The sequence below is a fragment of the Colias croceus genome, chromosome 5 (genome assembly GCF_905220415.1).
Source record: "Colias croceus chromosome 5, ilColCroc2.1".
NCBI lineage: Eukaryota > Metazoa > Arthropoda > Insecta > Lepidoptera > Pieridae > Colias > Colias croceus.
Genome location: NC_059541.1, coordinates 12,204,127 through 12,227,854, shown reverse-complemented (window position 1 = coordinate 12,227,854; position 23,728 = coordinate 12,204,127). Strand labels below are relative to the sequence as shown.

Sequence of the window (23,728 nt, the reverse complement as noted above, 5' to 3'; positions counted from 1 at the left end):
AGTAGGAAAATTTCGTAACAAATTCTCTGGTTCTCCCGAGATACTACTCTTTAAATAATGCATTTTTTGCACGGGTGATAATTTTTCATTATTGTGTATAAGCGACAAAAACATATCGTAGAATGTCTGCCACTCCTCATATTTTCCTGAAAATATTGGTAAATGAATTCTCGGTAGCTTTACATCGTCACTAGTCATCGTATTCGATGTTGGTATCGGGTTATTGGACACTTCTTCAAGCTTCTCTTTTAGTTCCGTCACATGGTCTATGTATATCTCCTCAAACTTATTATAGTCGTCTTCTATAAAATAGGGTAAAGATTCTATTTGCTCCGATGTTACTATTTGTATTAGCTCTGTATGATTTCGTTTGAATTCTAAATAAAAATCTTCCAAATTTTTTATTCTAGTTTCCAAATACTGCTTAGTGATTCTACCTTTCGGACTCTTCTTAAAGTTTATTTGTGCCTTTTCTAATCTTGACAACAAATCCGCTTGATTTTTAATTACTTTTGAAGCCATTTTTAATTAAATATTAAATTTTTCTTCTAAAATTTTCAGTTTCAATAATCTTCCAAGTCTATAGAATAATCCAGAAATTTCTTCAAAGTCCATATAATAAATTCTCAGATTTTTCCAAGTCCTTACAATATAAAATCTCAAATATTTTCTAAGTCCATATAATAAACTATCAGATTTTTCCAAGTCCATAGAATAAAATCTCAAATATTTTCTAAGTCCATATAATAAACTATCCGATTTTTCCAAGTCCTTAGAATAAAATCTCCAATATTTTCTAAGTCCATATAATAAATTATGAAATTTTTACAAGTCCTTAGAATAAAATATCTTCAAATATTTTCTAAGTCCATATAATAAAATATGAAATTTTTACAAGTTCTACTTATCGCAAATTTTTCTAAGTCTTTCAAAGTCCAAAGTCCATCTTAGGTTTCGGCACCATGTATAAATTGACGATTTCGCGGAATTCACTTAAACACTCAACACTTTAAATTACTTTATTTTTACTTTAACACAATATTACACAAGTTACACAAGATACACAAGGCAGATAATTGACATGAAATTTCTTATACGTATTCAATAAAACAATTCGCTAGTGCGATGCAAAACTAAAGTGTCGCCATCTATTGGTAACTTATGAAACTAATTGTCGTAACTTGACATATTGTAACATAATTAGACATTAGCAATAATGTATAATATTATTATGTCTTTAAAATAATGCGTTAAATTCTTCTTTGTGATTATTTTTCTTTCTCAAACGCCTTGTCAGTAAGAAATATATTTTCTGTCACTATTTGAACATGTTTTGATATAAAAACACAAATTAAAACCACCTAATCGTTCATCTTAAAATGCCGTATAAAAAGTGAATTAACGATCCAAAAAATGTTGAAATAGATTACGTCTTCACAAACAAAATGAATTGCATTAAGTTGTTGGGCCGCAATGTTTTAAAACTATCAAGTATTCCGCGCCAGTCTTGCAATCTGCAGTTCAAAAGATTTAGAAAACCATCTCCTTGCGATGTCTGTCTATTTCCTCCAGAAAAGAAACCAGTTAGTATTTATTTATCTAGTTATCTACTGTTTAAAATAAAAAAAGACGAATGAGTGTTTATCAGTAATCAGATCATCATCATTGTTTTTTTCTAAGCTACTTGTTTCTTGCTTTACAAAGAGAGTAATAAAAACTACTTAGTCTGATCTAAATATACTAAGTAAATCATTGTTTAACTGCTAATTTTTTAATTAAAATAATAAGATAACGATTTAGTAAATAAGCTATAAGTTGCTGCTAATTTCACAATGATTAATGTTAATATTTTTAATCACCCTTCTTCATATTTCTCATCAGTGTTTCGACCTCCGCAACGTTAGCATCGAGATTGGAGGCAACAAGCACGGCAAGATCATCCGCTCGTTTCTGGAGAATCAGTACTGGCCCCGCGAGCCCAGCGTTGTTGGTCTCTGGATGTGCCACAACTCTTCCTATCTAGATATCCTGTCTGATAAGTATGCACATTCTGGTAAGTGGCCTAACTTCCTGACTTTTTTTATTTGATAGGAAAGTTAGGCAAAATGAATAGTATGTACGTTATTATTAGGGGCTTTATTACTGTAGCCTTCGTCGAAATTATTTAACATGATGTTTAACAACCACAACGGCTGATTAACAAAAATATATAGGTATACTTAATTAAATTTGAATCAAAAATTTTACGAAAGATTTGTTTTATGCAATTGAAGCAATATCGAAAAGCCCTCATAAAAATAGATATCAAATGTCTAGAAAAGTAGAAGAAATCTCTATATTTACGTTGCTCAATAAAACTTTCCTTATCAGGTGATCGTTTCCTTGCCTGGGAGTACATTCCAAGGACAGGAGAGAACAAACTGATTGGAGTGTGTGTAGCCAACAAAGTGTTTCCCTGGGCGGTTGACGAGCTGGAGGAGTGGGCACACTACACTGCCTCGAGGCCAGAACGGAACCGCATGTACTTCTGTGCGCATTGCATACGGAGCCCTAACTTGTTTAAGAAGTTTAATGTTGCGTATTTGTATGATGTGAGTGTAATGACAATTTTCGTGTCAAAGTTAGAGTAGTCTACGTTGGATAGTTGAAATTTGATCTAAACGTGTATGGGTCATCTGATGTTGAATTCAGTAGTGAAGCAAGCTATAAATAATGGGGCAGCTGATGTAAAATGATAATCAGAGCCTAAGAATTTATTTATAAAGTTTTACTAGTTAACTTGCAAATTTAGTAAGTAGTTAAGATGCTTTACAGGTTGAAGTACTTGGGACTGCTGCGGAAGTATCAGGTCAGGGTGTGGGAACGATGCTTCTACAAAGGGTATTGAATCAAGCTGAAGAGCTTCGGCATCCTCTTGTCCAGGTTGTGGCCGTCAGCCAGTACACGTGAGTGATATAATTTAGTAATATTTCAGGTAAAGAATTGTCACAAATATTCCGTCAAACCATATTACAGAAATATTTTTAACAAGCATGACGACATTTTTAACCTATTCAGGCTTTCAAGTGTTAAAATTGTTAACTTTGCATATTCCCCTTTTGGAATTAGCTCGTTCTACGCTATGCTATATTAAATTATTTTAAATAGTAGGTCAATTTTATGTCTTTGTTTTTATTTTGTTAATAAAGGCCAAGGTATTACTTTTATTAAGATATTTCTTATTTTACAGTGCAAAAATATGCGAGAAATGCGAAATGAAAATGGAATGGACCATGGACTATTCCGAGTTCATAGATGACTCTGGCCAGCGCGTGTTTTTCCCGCGCAGTCCGCACCAAAAAGTTTCTATTTATGTGAAGTATTTCGACCCGAAAATTGGCGGGAGACAGCCGTGCTTACCTCCATTTTGATTTATTATCAAGTATCTTGTAAAGGACAATGCCCACCTTCCATACATTTGAAAACCTGATAAAGAAAGTTTATGTATAGACCGCAAGTATAGCAGGAATACTGCGTGCTTGATTAGGGAATAATTCCCTGTTTTCACTTTTACCAGTTAAACGCCAGGAATTTTAAAAAATACGAATTACTACTTTGTAGGTTAGGAATTGTCGCGGGCAAATTATCAACACAAATAGCTATGGAAATATGTAGGCAGTACATATTATGTACCAAGTAGGTATTTAAAAGTTAATTAATTATATCATTCTACCTATTAATTACAGAGAGCTTTCACTCAGGCAAAATGTACCTATGCTGGTAGTGCCAATGAGTATGTAGGTTAGGTAATCACTACATTTTGTAAAGAACCTACCTACTTTTAGTAAAAATATATTTTTATGAGTAATCACTAAAAGGATTGCAATACTTTATTCTGAACTAGTTATTCGCTCGCGAAGAAAATAATGTGGATCAAATACTGACCTACAGTCTTGCCTACAGTAAAGCAACTTTCTTATCTGGGTAAAACAGGAATCATAAATGAAACATTAATATAAGAAGGTATATTTTTATTCATAAATCGAAATCTATATCTCTTACTACAACATCATCCAACCGTTAAGCAGGAGCAGATATATTCTCTTCGTATCTAGCCCATCCAAGGTACGGTAAAATGGGCGGTAAAATGGGTCGTAAAAAACAGGAACGCAAAACAAAATCGCACAGTACACAACGAGACGCAAACGCAAAACGAAAGAGACTGCGCCGAATGCCGATTCGAATATGACAGGCGGCTGTCAAACGTCAAAACAATCCGTTTCACTCTATCATCATCATAATTAAACGTAAACTGATAATGTTCGTATTATTTTTTACTTGACTTTAATAAATGTTCATAATATTTTACTATTTAGGTAAAAGAATTAAGTACTTAAAATATAACAAACAGTAATAAAACTAGTTAAAATAGTAAAAGTCAGTCTCCAGTCGTCACTCGCCAGCAAGTAAAACGGAACGTAGCAACTCTACAGATAACGTTCAAAAACCATAATTTCATTTTTTAAGAAGTTTGTACGAGTTTAGAAAAATAACAAAAATCTTTTTTTCCTACGTCTCTGATAAAAAAATGATAAGCGTAATGAGTTCACAATAAAATAAGCTAAATTTTAAGATTTGTTTCATTTCTATACATGTTCAGGTGAAAAATGGGCATTGTTCTTTACAAATTGATTAAACTGTATTTTAAGCTGTCTATAGTAATTTTATTTCTTCCTTTGACTGTTGTTTAAAGTTTATTTATTAAGAAAAGTTAAACATGCATATAGCACATAAGGCAACCTTATCGCTTATCAGCGATCTCTACCAGGCTAAAGTTTAAACCATTATCGAGCTGAAGTAATGTAGTGATAATGCTATCTAGAGGTATAATTATTGAAAAGTATTCTACAATGATGCATAGATATGACAAAATATAAATATTACTTCATAGGAGCTTGGTGATACAATTATTATAGACCCAAATATACGGTTTTTGTTTCATCGTAACTCTCAAATTACAACAATTACTCCATATTTTGAATGACTTGACTATTCTACCGATTTTGATTTAATCCATACTAATATTATAAATGCGAAAGTAACTCTGTCTGTCTGTCTGTCTGTTACTCAATCACGCCTAAACCACTGAACCAATTTTCATGAAATTTGGTATGGAGATATTTTGATACCCGAGAAAGGACATAGGCTACTTTTTACCCCGGGACATAGGATAGGTTTTATCCCGGAAATCCCACGGGAACGGGAATTATGCGGGTTTTTCTTTGACTGCGCGGGTGAAGCCGCGGGCGGATAGCTAGTTGGAGATAAAAATAATATCTTTCCTTTCTAAATAATAACAATGTGTTATGTGATACTGTGTGAAACAAAGGGTATTTCTTTTTCAACATTGGATGAGTAAGGATTTGTTTAGCGATCAAAGCAGTATTTTTAAATGTTATTGGTATACTTAGGCTTTTTACTTAATGTAGAAATGAAACCATAAAAATGAGGCACATATTTATTATTTACCACTTTATATTATAAAAAATACAAAATCTGTGTAATAATAATACTGGGATAGGCGAAATAATAATTTATACTTATAAATAACACTCTATACAAAAAGCAGGTTGCGTGATCTCATGGCGAAAAAGTATTAAAAATTAAAATTATTATAGTACATTTTTATATGCTTAAACTTCTCAAAGTTCAAGGAAAGATGACGATTAAAGATTTGAAATCAGAAGGCAATATTTAAAGAAACTTAAATAAATAATACACAAAATGAAACTGTATCAATAGATCTAGTGCAAACAAAAGCAGATCTATGTCTTAATATTTAAATTGCACATCGAGAACACCTTGAGGTATTTCTGTAACAAAGTGTACACAATGCAACCTTTCTAAATAATAAATATTTTCAAAGGCAACCTCGCTGCCAGCCATACTTATTTCATTAAATATGTATTTTCTGAGCCAGGAACAATAACCTCTAATCACAATACAAATAATAACCAAAGCTTGCTCAACACCAACCGTATAATAATGTTATATCTTATCAAATGCTATGTTAATTATTGTGGTATAAGGAAGGGTGATGAAGGCTATTCTCTACTCACTACCTACATCAAAATCAACACAACACTAAACTTAGAAAATGACGCAAAGAAGTAGATAACCTAATGATTGATTGATTTTAAAGAGATTGAAGTTAGAATTAAATTTATAAGTCATTTTTGGTAAAATCTCAATCAGCAAGATTCTTTTTTCAGACATCTCTTTCTTAATGTTACCTACATACCTACCACAACAGGAAAATCACAGACACAGAAAATGTGCAGCAAAAATTTGACACAATCAAATTTATAGTCTTGAACATTTTCGCTATATATGGTTACAATATTAAACCTAATCACTAAGGGCTAAAGTCTAATTCTTCTTAGCATATCCCCACTGGGAGCCGCCTTCCTTCGCGCCTTTCTTGCCATGCTGCGAGTGGTGTTCGTGGTGGTCTTCGTGACCGGCCTGACCTTTGTACCCGCGGTGGTCGGCGTCTACGTGACCCTTTTTGCTGTTGGAAAAAGTATTACCTTAGCATTTCTTTACGATATGGAAGCTTTTAATTACACTATACCTAATACTCGACACTTTGATCTATTATTATTGATGATTTAAACTTTATCTCCACCTGGAATATTCCTACTAACAATAAATAATTATGTACCTATATAAATCATATTATTATCAGCGAATGTCAGATTATCATTTCATTTTAATACAATATCATTCATTAATAATTATAAAATTACGCAAAGTTCGCTAGAAAAGAGTCAGCTAGTTTTTCATCCTTTAAAGTCATTTTTAAATATATTAAAATTATTGCTTTTACCTTTTAATTCCTTGAATTTTGTTACGAAAATAATTTTAAGCATAATTTTACTAACAAAGTGAGATTTTAAAGTTGCTCGAATAAAGCTCGAATAAATGAATATATTATTAAGCCTATAGGGAAAATAAGAAGGCAATACACGAAAAGTACAGCGTAAAGTCGTAATGAAAAAGTTAAAGCATGACGACCTAAGCCCTTATTGCCTTCTTCCTACAGGTTCAAACATTTATGCTTTCTCACCTATATCCATTCTTGCCCTTCTCCACAAAGTCATGACCAGCGTTCACGTGGTGGGCCTTCTTCTTGCCGCTCTCGTTAGTGGCATGGCGAGCGTTGAATTTGCCGTAGCGGTGGTGCTCGCCGCCCTTGTGGAAGTCGTCATAGAACTTGTGTTCCTTGTGGAACTCGTCCTTGTGGTATTTGTTGTGGAAGCCTGCGAAGTGGAACGTTGATGAATCTAATTACCTACATCAATTATTGCGTGTGCGCTCGTATATCTTCTTTCGTGTCGATGTGATGCTAATTTTGAGAAAAGGTCTTTATGAATAATTTATTTATATCCAAAGTAGATAATCATGTTCGGTTCAGTAGATAATGTTTTGCTAAATGAATATGAGGATGATGATGAGAACGTAAATGAGACATTGGCTTCTTGAAAATGTTGAATTTGCATCCATTTATTAACCTTTCCTACTGTATTATATAATTCACCAAAACATGGAAAACACTCCTTCCTGATATGTCATTTAAAAAATAACTCATTTATCTAGCTGTAAGTATCTTGTTTTGTAATCTTAATTGGCTCATAGTTCTGTATCAATATATTATGAAATGTTATTTACTGTAATGCTGTATGATTACGAAGAAATAAATAAATAAATAAATAAATTCCACTCGTACGTATCCGACTTATTCACTGATCATAAAAATTGCAATTGGCAATCGCATATTCAAAAAAATTATTAGCGATACAAGTCAACGTTTCATTCTCAGATAATTTACTGCAGAAGGGTTTTTTACATCATTTAAATATTCATTTAAGTCTAAATCGATCTCTAAATTGCAAGGCACGTTTCGTATTTTAACCCGATTTCGATCGTTTTATATGTCGTCAGCTCGCAAGTGGCTGCTGTGCAATAATTGACACGTTTTGAACGCATTCTATTCTAATAGTAATTGCATACACAATAGTTATGCAAATCTCACTCGCAATATCAATCACGAAATATTACCATTTAATAAATCCAGCACGTTACTCAGTCTAGACCGAGTTACCAAATATTTCACCGACCACCGCTTTTTTTCTTCCACATTGAACTGTATTGTTCTCTTTTGTTATTTTTGCGGTCACAGTGAAAGTGTATCACCTGTTATATAAAGTTATTTTGTTACAATTCATTGATTATTGACCTCGAGTCTAATTCGGTTAAAATTTCACGGACATGGAAGTTGTGATGTAATCGAAAATTGATTTGTAACGAAAGTTTTTTTGAATATTCTGGAACGTTAATTGATTACGATTACAAATTTAATGAGAACGGTTGGAATTTGGATTTAATGTAAAAAATTTACAAAAGGTGCGGTCATTATGCACTCCAAAACTTCGAAGACATAACAAAAATAAAACAAAAGGTTTGCTTATTTAGATCATAACTATAATTGTGCTAAGAAATATTTTTTATATTATTTGCTTACATAACTTTCATGTTATGTCAATATTTCAGCATCGATATTTTTAATGTTTTTAAAATCAAAATCACATTTTTAATTCATTTTACACATTTTACATTGTACTACATGAATAGTTATTCATGTAATAAAGCTTATAAAAGTTAATTTTCAACTATTTTATAAGATCATTAATTACTGGTCACTCACCCTTTGTCTTATGTCCTTTTCTGTGTCCCTTTTTCTCGTCAAAGTGCGCTCCCCTCTGTCCGAAAGCCTCCTCCTCATGACTGCCCTTATGGCCAGCATGGTCGTGGTGCTTTCGCTTCTTACCGGCTGCTTCTTCGTACTCCTTGCGGTGTAGCTCATCAGTCTTGTGACCCTTACCACCTTTGTCTAGGTAGTGGTTCGATTTGGAGCCTTTGGCTGACTGAAATGGGATGTGTTTTGCTATAAGTTGTGTTGTCAATCCATACTAATATTATAAATGCGAAAGTAACTCTGTCTGTCTGTCTGTTACTCAATCACGCCTAAACTACTGAACCAATTTGCATGAAATTTGGTATGGAGATATTTTGATACCCGAGAAAGGACATAGGCTAGGTACCTTTTATTTTGAAATATGTACCACGGGCGAAGCCGGGGCGGATCTCTAGTTATTTATAATACCTATGTATGTGTCGGGTTGTCTTGTATGTATTTTAAAGTGATACCTACCTCCTTCATATTAGGGATGATTTAATTATTCAAAATATTATTTTCGAGTACAGAAATTTCAGAACGTAGCTATTTAACATTTTTATTTCTTGAAAATAAAAACGTGAAGTCATGAAAACATATAAAACTATTCTACGTAGTTGGAATACGCGGTAGAGAAGTAAAGCAAAATTTAAATGTTATAATAATTATGTTTTATTTTTTTTTGTACTAGTTTCACCAATCGTGTTATTTAAGTTAAATGTAAATAGAGATAGAGAACTAAATAAAGAACTGTTGATATTGAACTTTGCCTTCTATTTAAGATTTATTTTCGATAGGTACGTCTGTAAGTTGACAATGTTAGAACTTAATAAAGGCGCGGGTAAAAATATATTATTGTTGAATATCAGACCATTGAAACAATTAGTACACACTAGGTAGGTAAGATTTGTACGCATTTCATGGTAAATTAATTTTGCAACTAGTAAACATAGTTACTTAACTGGAAAGCAACTATTAAACGCTTTTATTACGAATTGTAATAAAAACTAAGTAACTACCTACAATTAATTTTATAAACAAGTGAGGTAATCTTGATCTGTTACACTTTCGTAGTTTCCAAACGGATCTGATTTTCTTTGATACTTATTAACTTACTAATATGAGAAAGGCATACCTACTACCTATGGTATTTCGCTTTCTTTTCTTTTCTATGCACTTCAACAAAAAATACTTGGAATCATTTCTTCAATTATACAATATTCTTAAAATCTTTATTGTTTTTAGCCACCGAAGCTCACGCACTCCATTAAATTATCAAAGTCAAATGTTTATTGAATTTAAACAATTGTAATTTACTTAATAACTATTATCTAATAACGAATCTCCGGAACTTAAACTGTAAAAAATATTTATAACTAGCTTCCGCCCGCGACTCCGTCCGCGCGGATGTCGGTCTTTGCGTGGATGGTTTATTTCTCCATTTTGAGTAACTCGGACAATGACATCTTATAAAATATATCTATTGGACCCAAATACGGCTAGGTCTATAATAATACGCAACGTGTGTTCGCGGTACCTACTACAGAACAACGACTATGGATAACTGAAAAATTGAGATTAATTTTTTTTCTACGTATTTTTCCAGGATAAAAAGTATCCTATTTTACGCCCAGGATAATAAGGTATAATTATACCAAGTTTCATCGAAATCGAACCGGTAGTTTTCACGTGATGTCTTCACATACAGACAGACAGACAGACAGACAGACAGACAAACATTTTTTTAATCACATATTTGGGTTTGGTATCGATCCAATAACACCCCCTGCTAGTTATTTTTTCAATATTTTCAATGTACAGAATTGAAAGAAAAATAAAAATATAATATTATCTTCTTACAAGTATTATCTCAATTCTTATAAACAATGAATTATTGCATGTGCATATTTTTAAGGCACATAATATTATTTTTGTATAATTTAAACATTAATTGTAAATTTGATAAAAGTAGGATAAATTTTTGACCATTTTCAGATTACGCGAGACGTATAAATGTTTGAAAAACAGAAAACTATATTTTCATTAGTTACGAGTGAAATAAAAAAACTGATTAAAATGAATGTCACGTACCAAGATAAAATGATTAAATTAAATTGATACAAGAACTATACTCACATAAAATAGCTGATGTAAGTACAAAATTGTAAACAAAGACAATGCGACACAATATATTATTATAATGTACTACTGAAATTATAAATGAGTAAGTAGGTATGTGAGGATGGATGTTTCACGCATTACTGAACCGATTACAATGAAATTTAGCATGTAGATAGCTGAAGACCCATAAACTACTTTTATCCCGGATATAGGTACCACAGGAACGGGAACTATGTGGGTTTTTCTTTGAAAACTTTTTCATTTATTGTATGCACTGCATGATCAGTCACATGACAATTTACAAAAAAAAACTTCTATACGTTCAAAAGCTCTGAACCACCATTCAAACTCAAACTCAAAATCAATTTTGAATTAGTTGCAATTATTAATATTACTACACTGTTACTTGAAAAATATATGCATATTTTTTTAAATATTTATTTGAGAAAAATAATACATAATTAATTTCGATTTTTCAACTACTTTTTCTGTATATTTTGAAACTAGATTATCGCCATTCAAGAAAAACCTTTGTTTTAAATATCAGATCAATTACTTACGAGTTTCGCAATTTACTCTATTTCTATTTAATGTCTTTTAACTGGCTAAATATCGAACTTTCTCTAAAATTTAAATACCGGATATCAGTTACACGAAATATCACAGTATCCCTGACAGCTAGGGCATGTAACTATCGATATAATTACAGCCCTGTCTAGACTTGAGAAAGTAGACAGATAAACAAACTCAAGTGTTAATCTCGTGACTGCTAAATGCTATAGATATACATTCATCTGACGTTGCCAGGTGATTCTGTGACGTTATTGTCGGCCATTGACCATGGCCCATTTAGGGATGATGTATTTTTAGGGAACTCATAATATTATTAAAAAGAAAATAATTTGGACGTTTTTATTTCGTTGTTTTTTTTTTACTTGGTTTTCATAAGAATTAATCTAATTTGCTATTACTTAGATTATTATTTTAAGTCTCATATATTGGTCAAAACATTAATTTAGACATTATTAGACTACAATCTTTAAAATAGATACTAAAATGATATAATATAATTATAATAAAACTTATATAATTAAACTTTTTTACATACATACTTTATTATTTAATTAAAATTTAAATAAGCTTTGATAATTATTAGTGTACAGATTACCTATATTTACCTATATCAATTGATGATTTATTATAAAACTGTATAAAGCATTTCCAAATTGAGATTTATTTAGTAACATTCTTTGGTTTTTTATACATGCAGTGTCTACGCATTAGATAAATAGGTAGTTAAATTTCATTTCTATGATTATAATTATTAAAATGTTAATAATTACCTTTCCTCCATGATCAGCGAAATGACTTCCACCCTGTGCATGTCCGAACCCCTTTTCATAACCAAAAGCGTGAGGTTTGTGACTTTCAACATGGTGTCCAGCTGCAGGTGCCAAGTCTTCTTTCTGTTGCTGAACTATGCCTATTGAAGCAGGCTGATTTGTGAATTGTACCGGATTAAAGTTAGCAGGCGCTGGAACAAGATTCACCGGTCCGGGGACAATTTCTATGGGGTCTGGATGAACACCAAATGTCAAAGGACCCGCGTTAATTTGCGTGTTTAAATGCCGGGCTACACGTGCGTTAGGGGGTAGATAGACTTTGTGATAATGTTCCGCACTCGCTGCCAACATTTCCTGGTAGGATGGCGCGGGATAAGAGCCTTCCTCGAAGGGCTCGTATACTTCATACTGATGTACGGGCTGAGCCGATCGTTTCGCTCTATTCACTTCTGTGCCATCATCGTGACAACGTTTGACGCGAACGTGTTCGTCATACGGCCCTTCGACGTGCACATCACGTTTCTCCCTATCATGATAGTCTCTGTAATCGCTGTAGTCTTGTACGTCCTCTTCTTCGACCCAGGGTTCGGCTTCACCGAAGACTTCGGTTGCCAGGGCGACGGCGACGGCGACGACCAAGAGTGCCGCGCGCATTTTTTCTCCGTGTGTACCGCCTTTCACTGTGGAATCGTCGCGGTGCTGCTGGCGACACGACTTTATACCTCGGGGTGGGTAAACACACTGTTTGCTGCGTTTGCGCAGACCGACCGCGGTAGAGGAACTACGGAGTGTAGAAAGCGTTCATAGCCACGCAAATCGGTTCCATTATTCGCGGTTTACCGAATTTAATAAACGTTGACCGTGAATCGGAAAGATTAGATGGATTTGCATAAGATAATATCATTTTTAAAGAATCAAAATTGAATTGTTTGGCAACTGGTGTTTTGTTTAATTCACATAAATTAAATGTTGAATAACGTTTCCGTTCGAATTAATTATAATATGGTTATAAAATATAATGTAACTGCAGAGTTTTGAGCTTTAATCAAAATTATTTAAGAATATTATTCTTTTAAGTTTATTCAAGTAAGCTTTTAAATGTTCTAAAAAATATATTTTACATTTATACACAGGTAGCAAATCTTTACGATCTCTAATATTTATAATTAAATATTCGTTCAAGTCTAAAGTGACAAATTATTCTGCAACAATCCTTGACCAGTGTTCTTTGATATCATTGTGTAATGATTACCTTCTCATTGTAATACTCTATTTTCTTTACAGGTCATTCTACATTTAGATATCGATAATATTATGAAACTTCAAAATTAAAAGCTAACGTGGAATAATGTTAGTTACCTATTTAATGGCTACGAATAGTTTGTTTCTTTGAACGCGCTAATCTCAGGAACTACTGATTCGAATTGAAAAATTATTTTATGTAAGATAGCCTTTTTATCAAAGAAGGCATAATGATTTAGCTAAGTAGTGGCATGATGTTTTATTTCATAGTTTGCATGTTGCAGAATAATTTAAAAGAAAAATTTCTTTATAATTTATATTAACTATTTCATTTATCATGTCAGACACGAGACACCCCTGTACTCCATCACAATAATTGAAAATTTTGGTACCTAATATAATAATTTAGGTGTGGCTTCAAATAGAAGCTACTCTATTACATAATGTCTCCAATTAGCTAAAATAAAACAATGGTGCAGTTATCCCCTTATATTCATATACTAGGTAGGTACCTATAGCTTATATTTATTTTACTTATAAATTAAAATATTATTTAAAAAGTAGAATAATACATCAGAGTTTCTCACATCATAATATCATAGTGTGATTAACTAATGACTCTCATAGCTATTCAATTGTTACCTATTAATTATTTTTGACAGATAAAATGACTCTTTACAAATTGAATCATGTTACTTTTGTAGGTAAGTATCATATCACCCATGTATCAATGAACAACACTGCCATAGAAAGTGATATTATCACGATTTAGAAAGTCACATAAGTCAGAATTTACGAGAAGCCGTGATAAAGATGTACTCTCGATAAAAGATCAGCAATTAGCGAAATGTAACATAATGTAACATTATGATCAGCAATTAGCGAAATGTAACTTTCATTACATTATGTACGTGCGTTTTGTAATAGATAATGTGTTTAACACACTTTTCAGTGGTCTTAGGATTTAATTTTGAGGTTGGTGAACTGTTAAAAAAAAATATATACCGGCCGAATTGAAAACCTCCTCCTTTTTTGGAAGTCGGTTAAAAATAATTTTAAAATCGCTATACTATGAACGCGAGTAAAGTGTATTATTAGCTATATTTTTTTTTTAATTTATCACACCTTTAATAGCTCTTTTAGCATCGATATCGACTAACAATAAATAGATAGATTTTATTCAAACTTTGTACCAAGCATCGGTGATAACTGATAACACAATAAATTTGTGAATTCATCATATGCAATTCCATAACAACTGCAACACTGTGCATTATTTTCCAAATTCCTGAAAAACATATTTTCACTTTGTAGCTAAATTGTAGTTAAGTTAGCTCCCTACCTAAATAACATTTTTTTTTAAGATTTTTTTTTATAAATTTAATGCATTTACAACCAACTTGTTTCCATGTCACGATATTGTAAAGTGGTTGATTATAATTTTTTACGGTTAAATTTTATAAAAAGTGATAATCTTACAAAATCTCTAGATTGCTACGCATGACCTTGTTCACTGTTTTAATTATTTTATCAACAATGTAATTAAGATTTGACACAGCCTAGCTGTTATTGGCGACATCGTGTTTTTTACAATTGACAATAATTTAAAATGTTAGTAATAAAAATTTAATTATCATCTGGTTGCCTAGATTAAGAGACCATTATATTTTTTTCTATTTCCTACGTAACTTTAACTTAAACAGTAGATCATTTGCTTTTCAATCTTAGTCAATAATTTATCAACAAAGCTAAAAATTGCTTTTATAGGCGATCCTGTATATCCTAAATTTTTCCTAAATAAAGCGTTGCGATCTCAGCATTCTCAGCTCAGCACAAGTTTCGAGGGAAAGGAAAGGTAAAAACATAAAATGTTTACCTATTTTCAAAATTATTTAAATTATTATTAGCTATAGGGAAATAAAACTCAAAAATGTTAGCGTTCATTAATTTTATTCCAAATAAATTAGTACATACAATTCCTATGATGTCTGTTAATTTACAAAATTTATGTGATGAGTTGATGTTGCTTATTAATTATATTTATTTGTGTATAGTATTTCCAGCTATGTATTTTGTTTGTGGTTCTGTATATATTTTCATTATAATATGTTTTATGACATAAGAACATAAGAACAAATAAAACTTCTCATCTTATAGAGACCAATATTGCATAAAGATAAATTCACAATAATATGATGAAGAAAATATAAATATAAATGTTCTGTTCTGTATTTTATAGATATGTATATGTAAAGTAATGTATAATATGTATTATCCATATTAAATTTAATGCTGTCGGTACAAAATATTATGATGAATGTTATATATATTATATTATGTATTAACAAATAACCCAGTTTTTAAACCGTTCTTATTAATTCATATACGGTTTCTACGTGTTGTTTTTAAATTTTAATCTTCGATTGATTTGTCAATAGATAAATAATAGTCCAAATCTATTCTATTCAAATAGTCTTTGAAATAGAAGAAAAGCTTAAATTTTCGATATTAAAAAGAACATGTTGCGATGAAAAATAGTAGCTCTATTGATTTTATAATAAACCTTGTAGATGATACCTTAATTTAATTCCCCCATTCATGGAAGTGTAAGTCATAGAGTCACGTTATGTAATACTTTTGAAATAAAAATCAAACTCATTTATTTACAACACAGATATTACCTATATTATGTTTATGAAATATAATCATTAACATTTTGTTTTTGCATGTTTGTATTGCTTAGTTTGACCATTTAATTTTAATTATTTATTTCCTGTGTGTTTATTTCTGTGCTACCATATAACGTAGGTAGGTAACGTTCTATGAATGGGAGCTTTATTCTGCCATTCACGTCAATAAGTTTTAATTAAATGATTTGAAACTATGGAAAACGGGTCGGGATCTTTTATTTTCTTTTTATTTAAGGGACAACTTTTCTGTTTAGTGGTTTCTGATTTGTTGTGTGTCTGTTTGTACGCGATGGGTAATGTGTTCTTTTGGCAACTGGGTTTCACTAGCACTTCACTTGGTAATGTTCTATAGTTTTTGCTTGGTGACGCGTTTGGTGACGCGTTTGGTGGCACTTCTAGTTGGCTGTGGTGGAGGCACGTGGACTTCACCTGGAAAGGATGGAATAAAATTTACGTTGAGTGGTTATGTTGCTTTAGTAATAAAATCGATAAGTTGAAATTTTTTTTCAAGTAAAGGAAATGTGTGTACATATTGTTTTATTTAATATAATTCCAGTATTTCGTTGTGTTGGACCTTACGTGATTATTGTACCTTACTTATAAGTTTTTGGCTTTCGAACTGATGACAAAAATCAGTTAAAACGTTTAATTTTCAATACATTAAAAGGCCATAGTTTTTAATATTATTATTTATGTTGCCTTCAGCTTTATTAGTTTTGGGTTATATTTGACGCGGTTTTATCTGGTCAAATTGAATATAAATTTCTTAAAAATACATGTATTTCGAACGTACATAATCGTGGTATTGCGTAACTTAAGTGCAAAAGTACAAATGATCTTATACCTATTACCTTTTTTTGTGTGGTGTTTCTCAATTTTAGCCATTAGTAGTAGCACTAGTAGCCCCTCGACTCCGCCCTCGACGGGGATTCTTATAATACCTGTACAATATAGTATTACCTACCTGTGTCGCCTTCGCGTACTTAGCGGCGCGCGAGGCGAGCTCCGCGCGCACGCGTGTGAGCAGTGCGGCCGCCGCGCGCCGCGCCCCGCCCGCCGCGCCCGCGCGCTGCCATCTGCACAGTGCACACACACACAATATTTTTATAATATACTAGCTTACTGCCCGCGGCTTCGCCCGCCTTTTTAAAGAAAAACCCGCTAAATTCCCGTTCCCGTGGGATTTCCGGGATAAAACTATGTGTTAATCCAAGTTACCCTCTATATATGTGCTAAATTTCATTGTAACCGGTTCAGTAGTATTTGCGTGAAAAAATCCTAAACAAACATACACATCCATCCTCTCAAACTTTCTTATTTATATTAATATTAGTAGAAAGAATTAGGTAAATATTTCATTGTGCCGCAAACTACACATATTGTATATTATGTGATGATGCTGCCAGTTACATAGGTACACGCACAAAATATTACATACATTACTGCATTGTGCTGCCAACGACACAAACACGTAATTTTTGGAAATATAAGAAAAACTAAACAGTCAATGATCAATATTCAATACACATCGCTTAGTCACGCATACTAAAGAATATTCTACATCTACAGTACGAAAATTTTCTATGGGCCCTAGAAGAAATAAATTTTAAATATTGGAGATAACAAATTTTACTAAATAAAAGCATTTTTTTATGACGAATGTCGTTGATGATACAATAAAAATGTTCAAGCTTATGAAGAATGAATTAAGAAACTTTTATTTTTAAAATTTTTAATTAGTTCATATCCCAATTGTGGCATATTCATATTTTTTAAAATTTTACAGTTGTATTTCTTTTTTACAATATTTTTTCAGCAAAATCTAGTAACTACAGCATTTCAAGTTCTTCCCTACTAAAGTGCATTGAAAATTCCCACCCCTTAGATATATTTCAGGAGTAATAAAAATATGAATGAATTAAAGCATTCCAACGCGTTGAAAGTAAAATCAGTCGTATTGTCACGTTACGTCATGGAGCCGACTATGATTTTGACATCTTTGAATCTTGTCAAAGAAATTTCATTTCTAACACGTGTGCTCGGCACGTGACTTTTCTAATTTATTTACTTATCTACGAAACATCACCTTATAAGCAAGTGCAGCAGTCTAGCTCGCTGTCCGGCCGCCCGCAGCAGCATGCCCGCCGCCCGCAGCGCCGCACTACCACCGCCGCTGTGTACCACACCACCCGCGCCACTTGTGTGTACAGTGTGTAAAGTGTGTGCAGTGTGTGTGGTGTGTGTGCGGGATACGCCTAGTGCGCGGACGTAGTAGTCGTATGCGAGCGGCCACAGACCTGTGGATACATGTAAATAAATAAATACTATTGTACGAATACATTTTAGATATTCGTATATTCAAAATATCCCTAAACTTAGTTGATGTGTATATTTCAGAATATTTTGAACAGACTTCAAAAAAAAGGAGGAGGTTATCAATTCGGCCTATAAATAAATTTTTTTAATGCACGTACACCGATTACTCCGAGGTTTCTGAACCAATTTTATTTTTTTGTTAGATGTAATTTTATTCACACACGGCTCGATGTGATACCATACCACAGAATACTTAACAATAAATAACGCTACCCATACTAAGCTTCCGCTTGTTTTATGGAAACCAAATAGACGATAAGCTTATAATAATATCAAAAATGTATGGGGTATACCGCCCAGCGAATTTGGTTGTGAGGCATGCCAAAGAAATATACATAAGTAGTAGGTACATAACACATATACACTCCTAAACATAATCTTCCTGCTTTCTCAATTGGGTATTTTTTTTGCATTATTCAAATCTATTATGATCAGTAAAAAGGTATTAAAATATAATAATTTATGTTGATTTGCATAACCAAATAATCAATAATATGACTTTAATAAAAAAGCTATTCGATCATAATGCAGTTTTACCCGAATGAAACAAACTCCTAAATTAACTTTCTAAAGTCCTAATAATAATTACAAAAATACCACTCACCTCTCCCCTTCAACCAATTCCCATACAAATAATAATGCTCCCAGTTGGTCGGCTCCAACTCCACCAGCTTGTCGAGCACAGCTCGTTTCTCCCGCTCCGGCACGACGAGGAACAGCTCGAGGTACGCTTGCACGAAGCGCGGCTCCAGTGCGATGCAACGCTCGAGCATTTTTAACGCGTCTGATATGCGGTTTTTCTTGCTGGAAATTGTTTTAATTAAATAGATAATAATACAGGGTGAATGGTAATTCGACGTGATCCTTCAAAGGGGTTATAATTATTACTAGAGGTCATTTGCAACAAATTGAGTCCAACTAACCAGGGGTCAAAAATGGATGGTTATTGAGCTATGACCCTTTTCTTTTTGAGGTGATGCAAGTTTTGGGCAAGTTTTTTAAAAAAGCTTAAAGCTTAAAGCTTTTCTGTCACTTTTTTAGTACATGTACTTATTGCCGTGTAAATCTTGAATGTTCCAAAAAATCTAGAAAATTGACTACGTTGGAGAAAGTACGATAACAATCCTTTATTTTTCTCCTACATGCCAATTATAGAGATCATTTGATTCGTGTGCTAGGTGACTGTTGAATTTAGGGATTTCCGGAATTAGTGATGGTTTGTGTTTCTGGTCAATAATAGCTTTTATGAAATAATTTCCGTGTTTGATTTCTATTGATATAACTTTCAGGTGAGATAAACTGTTGTTTTTGCTCTAAAGATTATGAAATATTCAAATAATTCTATGACAAAACATCCGAAATATAGCTGGTCCGTTTTTTGGGACAGTGCCGTAGATACAGGTAACTAAGAACCATTTGGCATGTCCCAAGAAATGGACGTTGCCATGATTCGTACTTTAATAAAATATCACTTTTATGGGATTTCTTTGCTTTAGAGTCTTTAATTATATGTAGAATTATTTTTAATTAAGTTCAAAATGACGAATATAATCTAAGATCAGTTAAATCTGTTGGGTCTACAATAGAACCGGGAGTTCCTCGACCCCCACATGCATTTCGACTAAATGTCCTAATCATCGGCCAAATATCACTTCACATTTAGAAAAAACCATTATTATTTGTATTAAATGAAACCAAAGGTTGCTTGACACAAAATAATAAATGTTATTTAATATCCACCCAACTAAATAGTGTGATTGAGCTCGAGAGGGCTCAATTATCATTTGTTAGGTATTTAGTTAAAATTGAAGAATTTTTTGTTATAAAATATAATGAAAATACTGTGATACAATAAAACAATAAAATGCTATTTGAAATTGATTTCAATTGTGTTATATTAAGTGAATATTTATTTTTTTCATTCTTATTTTATAACCTGTATGACAGCGTTGTCCGTTTTTTGAGACAGCCACAGAGACAGCAATGAAGATGGGGTTCTTGGCAAAGGCCGTTTTAACGGACATCCTGAAAAACCTACTTACAGAAAATTTGTTTTATTTTTTTCTCTACTATAGTATTTTTTAATCAATAACTATCACTAAAATCTATTCAAGTCATATCTGGGTACATTATTTCAGGGCTTGCCGTGTTAAGGGTTAAACTGATCGCTCATTCTTCGGCTTTCAAAAAATATCAATTGAATGTGAACAGTCTAGTAATTTTTTCATAATTAATTGTTTTTGGTAAAAAGGCAGAAAATTTTCATATCAAAATCCGTCATAGCACAATAACTCCTGGTTAACTGGACTTAATTTGTTGCAAATGACCTCTAGTATAACCCGTTTGAAGGGTCACGTCGAATTACCAGTCCCCCTGTATATTGTTGCACGTTATGCAAAATATCACCTAGTCTCAAGATTGGAGAAATTAGAGAAGTAAAAGAAACATTATTTGTTATTATAGTGCTATAAGTTTGTTGAAATCATTGTGTATAAGTAAATAATCTGGTACATTATGTTAAATATCACCTAGCCCACCCAAGACTGGAAATCATATATCAACAAATGAAAATATAAAATACTAGCTTTCCGACTGCGGCTTCGCCCGCGTTTTCAAAGAAAAACCCGCATAGTTCCCGTTTCGGTGGGATTTCCTGGATAAAACCTAGCCTATATTACTCGTGGATAATGTAGCTTTCGAATGGTGAAAGAATTTTTAAAATCGGTCCAGTAGTTTATGAGCCTATTCATTACAATCAAACAAACAAAGTTTTCCTGTTTATAATATTAGTGTACCTCTAGATATTATACAGATGACTTCTCCAGGACGAGGTACAGTGTGTTTTTATTAAATTGAATCATAATTTAAGATATTAAATTTAATTATTTGATATTAATCAAGTTAATGCTGGATTTTATGTAGTAAAGTAGCTAGATCTATGATGTCAATTCTGTGCCTCCAGTGAATAAGGGAGTAAGACGAGTTATTCCCTTTGGTTTTTATTGCACCATTGGATTCAGCTCGTCAAAATACACAACATATCAAAAGGTCATATCTCTAGCTGCATCCTAACCCAGTTTTTCGAATGACCCAAACGGTATAAGTAGGGTGTGATAAACGGTATAAGTTACCTTATCCATCATTTTAGGTAATCGCAAAGGAACTATTCGTCTCGAGTCAAAATAACCCACGAACACAAAGACATATGTGTAGTTATACTTTTTGAATAAAGACTTAATTCATTTTGTTCCATCCGTGCTAACACTATTTTAGTATAAACGCAGTTGTGTCATTTTTCTAACATGAGCATAAAGGAACAACTCTTAGTGTCATTGGTTCAAGTGACGACATGAGACAGTTTTGCATTAATGCCGTGTTACTATTGGTCTATTTGAATACTGCACGGAAACAACGGACACTATTCCTTTTTGCTTAATAATATTTTTCAATGTTTTTTTATTTATCAGTTAACTTGGGATACTAATAATATTTCTATGGAAATTAACTATTTTTTGCAATAGATATTAAAAATACAGTTTTAATTAACACATTAATTGCTAATATTATACTCCTTGTTTATATAAATACAGAACGATAATTGAATCATCTAAAAAAAGCCAACAAAAATGTTAAACTTATAATATTTTCTTCTTATATTTGGGTAAGTTTTATAAAAAATAACTAGTTTTTATTTTTTTTTTTATTTAATCTAACTACAATAATACTATAATTATAGACGCATAGAAAAAAAAAATTTTAACCAGTCTTGACAATTATGAATATTGTGTTCTCTCTCATATAGCGTTTTAGCCACTTGCCTTTTTATAGGAAAAAATCCGCAATATCGAAACTATTTTGGTCCTGCATTATCGTAAACATATTATGGATACTCTGGAACCATATATTTTGAAAAAATTTGGATATTGTCACGTAGAGTCTCTTCAAGTCGTATTTGCATCCAAGGCACCTTCAAATCTGTGCTTAATTTTTTCATAAAATCTTTGCGGCTCATTGTTTTTTCTTCATTTATCTATATTATTTTGATATTATAAGATATAGAAATTGTTAAAATTCCATATCATGCCGTAAAATATTGCCACTGACCACCTATAACTTTCCCTGTAAGGTAACTGAACATACCTACAGGAATATGGTTTTCGAGCTTCTCTTATCTCTTAATAGTGCTTGTATCCTCAATGTATAACCACCATGACATATTCGGTTTTTCTCCAGACAACATCTTCAGCCACCCAATCCTCTTGCTTGGAGTCCAAATCCAGCGGAGGACAATAATCGTCATTTACTAAAATTGAAGGTTTTTCGTCCTAGTGTTAAAGTTTTCTGGATCCTATTTTATACTCAATATATATTATATAATACTATATCATGTAAAACGTGACTTGGAAAAAAAAATATTCAAATAAATCAACACAAAATATTTTTTTTAAACAATCGTAAAAGTTACGAAAAGCCCAATTATACGTCAAAATGACGTACAAAATCCTCTTTACTACAAAATGGCGGAATTTACCGGGATGAGCCAACTATGTACTGCTAGGTCTCGACGGCTAATGAGTTGTTTCTGGATTTCGAAGCGATTCGATGGTAAATATAGAAAAGACAAAGTTATTTCGCTGCGGTGTACATTAAATTTACGTAGATTGGACTTCTAGGGTTAAATGCATGTTGTTTTGTTTTTATTGCACCTACATGCTGTTTTGTTTTTATTAAGTATATCTAATAACGATAAAAAATCCGTTGATTTTATTCGTTTTTCAAACTACGTGCATGGTTGTTCCACTAAAAGGCCTCAATTGAGTCATAAAATACACAAATTTCAAGCATAATAAGTCGCATCATTTCTATAAAACCAAAACTGGCAATAATTTAAGTCGTGTTATGCGACTATGAACATAGTGCATTAGGGCATAAGTCGTTATATTGCAAAGAGCAAAAAAAACATTATGTGAATACATTGAGTTATTCCATGAAGTACTCGTTCATAAGGGCACAACTACAAAAAAACACGAAAAAAGTATATTTATGGGGTTGTTACAATATCTGTTCATATGTAAAACTAAAGTCTAACATCATATCTTACCCATAAAAGCTTAAAAATTTGAAGTTATAAAGATTTAGTGTTGATAAATAGTTTTTTGTCTCTCCTGAAAAGTGCTGTT

The 23,728-nt window shown here is 32.3% G+C and overlaps 3 protein-coding genes across 3 annotated transcripts in view; 1 reads left to right on the top strand and 2 right to left on the bottom strand.

Annotated features, from left to right (window-relative positions):
• Window positions 1-1,317: 1,317 nt before the first annotated feature.
• On the top strand, window positions 1,318-3,427 carry LOC123691742. The gene is made up of 5 exons (XM_045636283.1): window positions 1,318-1,583; window positions 1,882-2,053; window positions 2,371-2,591; window positions 2,815-2,945; window positions 3,230-3,427. Exons 1-5 carry the CDS (start codon window positions 1,446-1,448, stop codon window positions 3,408-3,410), a joined length of 843 nt encoding a protein of 280 aa, XP_045492239.1. The 5' UTR covers window positions 1,318-1,445; the 3' UTR covers window positions 3,411-3,427.
• Window positions 3,428-6,030: 2,603 nt separating this feature from the next.
• Window positions 6,031-13,024, bottom strand: LOC123691965 (cation channel sperm-associated protein 1-like). The gene is made up of 4 exons (XM_045636563.1): window positions 12,241-13,024; window positions 8,747-8,966; window positions 7,109-7,301; window positions 6,031-6,550 (listed from the first exon to the last, which is right to left on the bottom strand). The coding sequence occupies exons 1-4, from the start codon at window positions 12,892-12,894 to the stop codon at window positions 6,409-6,411; spliced, it is 1,209 nt and encodes a 402-aa protein (XP_045492519.1). The 5' UTR covers window positions 12,895-13,024; the 3' UTR covers window positions 6,031-6,408.
• Window positions 13,025-15,415: 2,391 nt separating this feature from the next.
• LOC123691586 (protein O-mannosyl-transferase TMTC1-like) overlaps window positions 15,416-23,728 on the bottom strand; it is a 119,115-nt gene continuing 110,802 nt past the window's right edge. Inside the window, exons 12-14 of the mRNA XM_045636041.1 lie at window positions 19,153-19,352; window positions 18,259-18,469; window positions 15,416-16,601 (exon numbers count right to left, since the gene is read on the bottom strand). Of these exons, the coding sequence (XP_045491997.1) occupies window positions 16,598-16,601; window positions 18,259-18,469; window positions 19,153-19,352 (415 nt within the window). The 3' untranslated portion in view covers window positions 15,416-16,597. The remainder of the gene's footprint in view (window positions 16,602-18,258; window positions 18,470-19,152; window positions 19,353-23,728) is intronic.

Coding starts and splice junctions, on each gene's coding strand:
- LOC123691965 (XM_045636563.1), bottom strand. CDS start 12,894: ATGCGCGCGGCACTCTTGGTCGTCGCCGTCGCCGTCGCCCTGGCAACC. Junction 8,967..12,240: donor TCGCTGATCATGGAGGAAAG/GTAATTATTAAC, acceptor ATCCCATTTCAG/TCAGCCAAAGGCTCCAAATC. Junction 7,302..8,746: donor AAAAGGACATAAGACAAAGG/GTGAGTGACCAG, acceptor TCCACTTCGCAG/GCTTCCACAACAAATACCAC.
- LOC123691742 (XM_045636283.1), top strand. CDS start 1,446: ATGAATTGCATTAAGTTGTTGGGCCGCAATGTTTTAAAACTATCAAGT. Junction 2,592..2,814: donor ATGTTGCGTATTTGTATGAT/GTGAGTGTAATG, acceptor GATGCTTTACAG/GTTGAAGTACTTGGGACTGC. Junction 2,946..3,229: donor GTGGCCGTCAGCCAGTACAC/GTGAGTGATATA, acceptor CTTATTTTACAG/TGCAAAAATATGCGAGAAAT.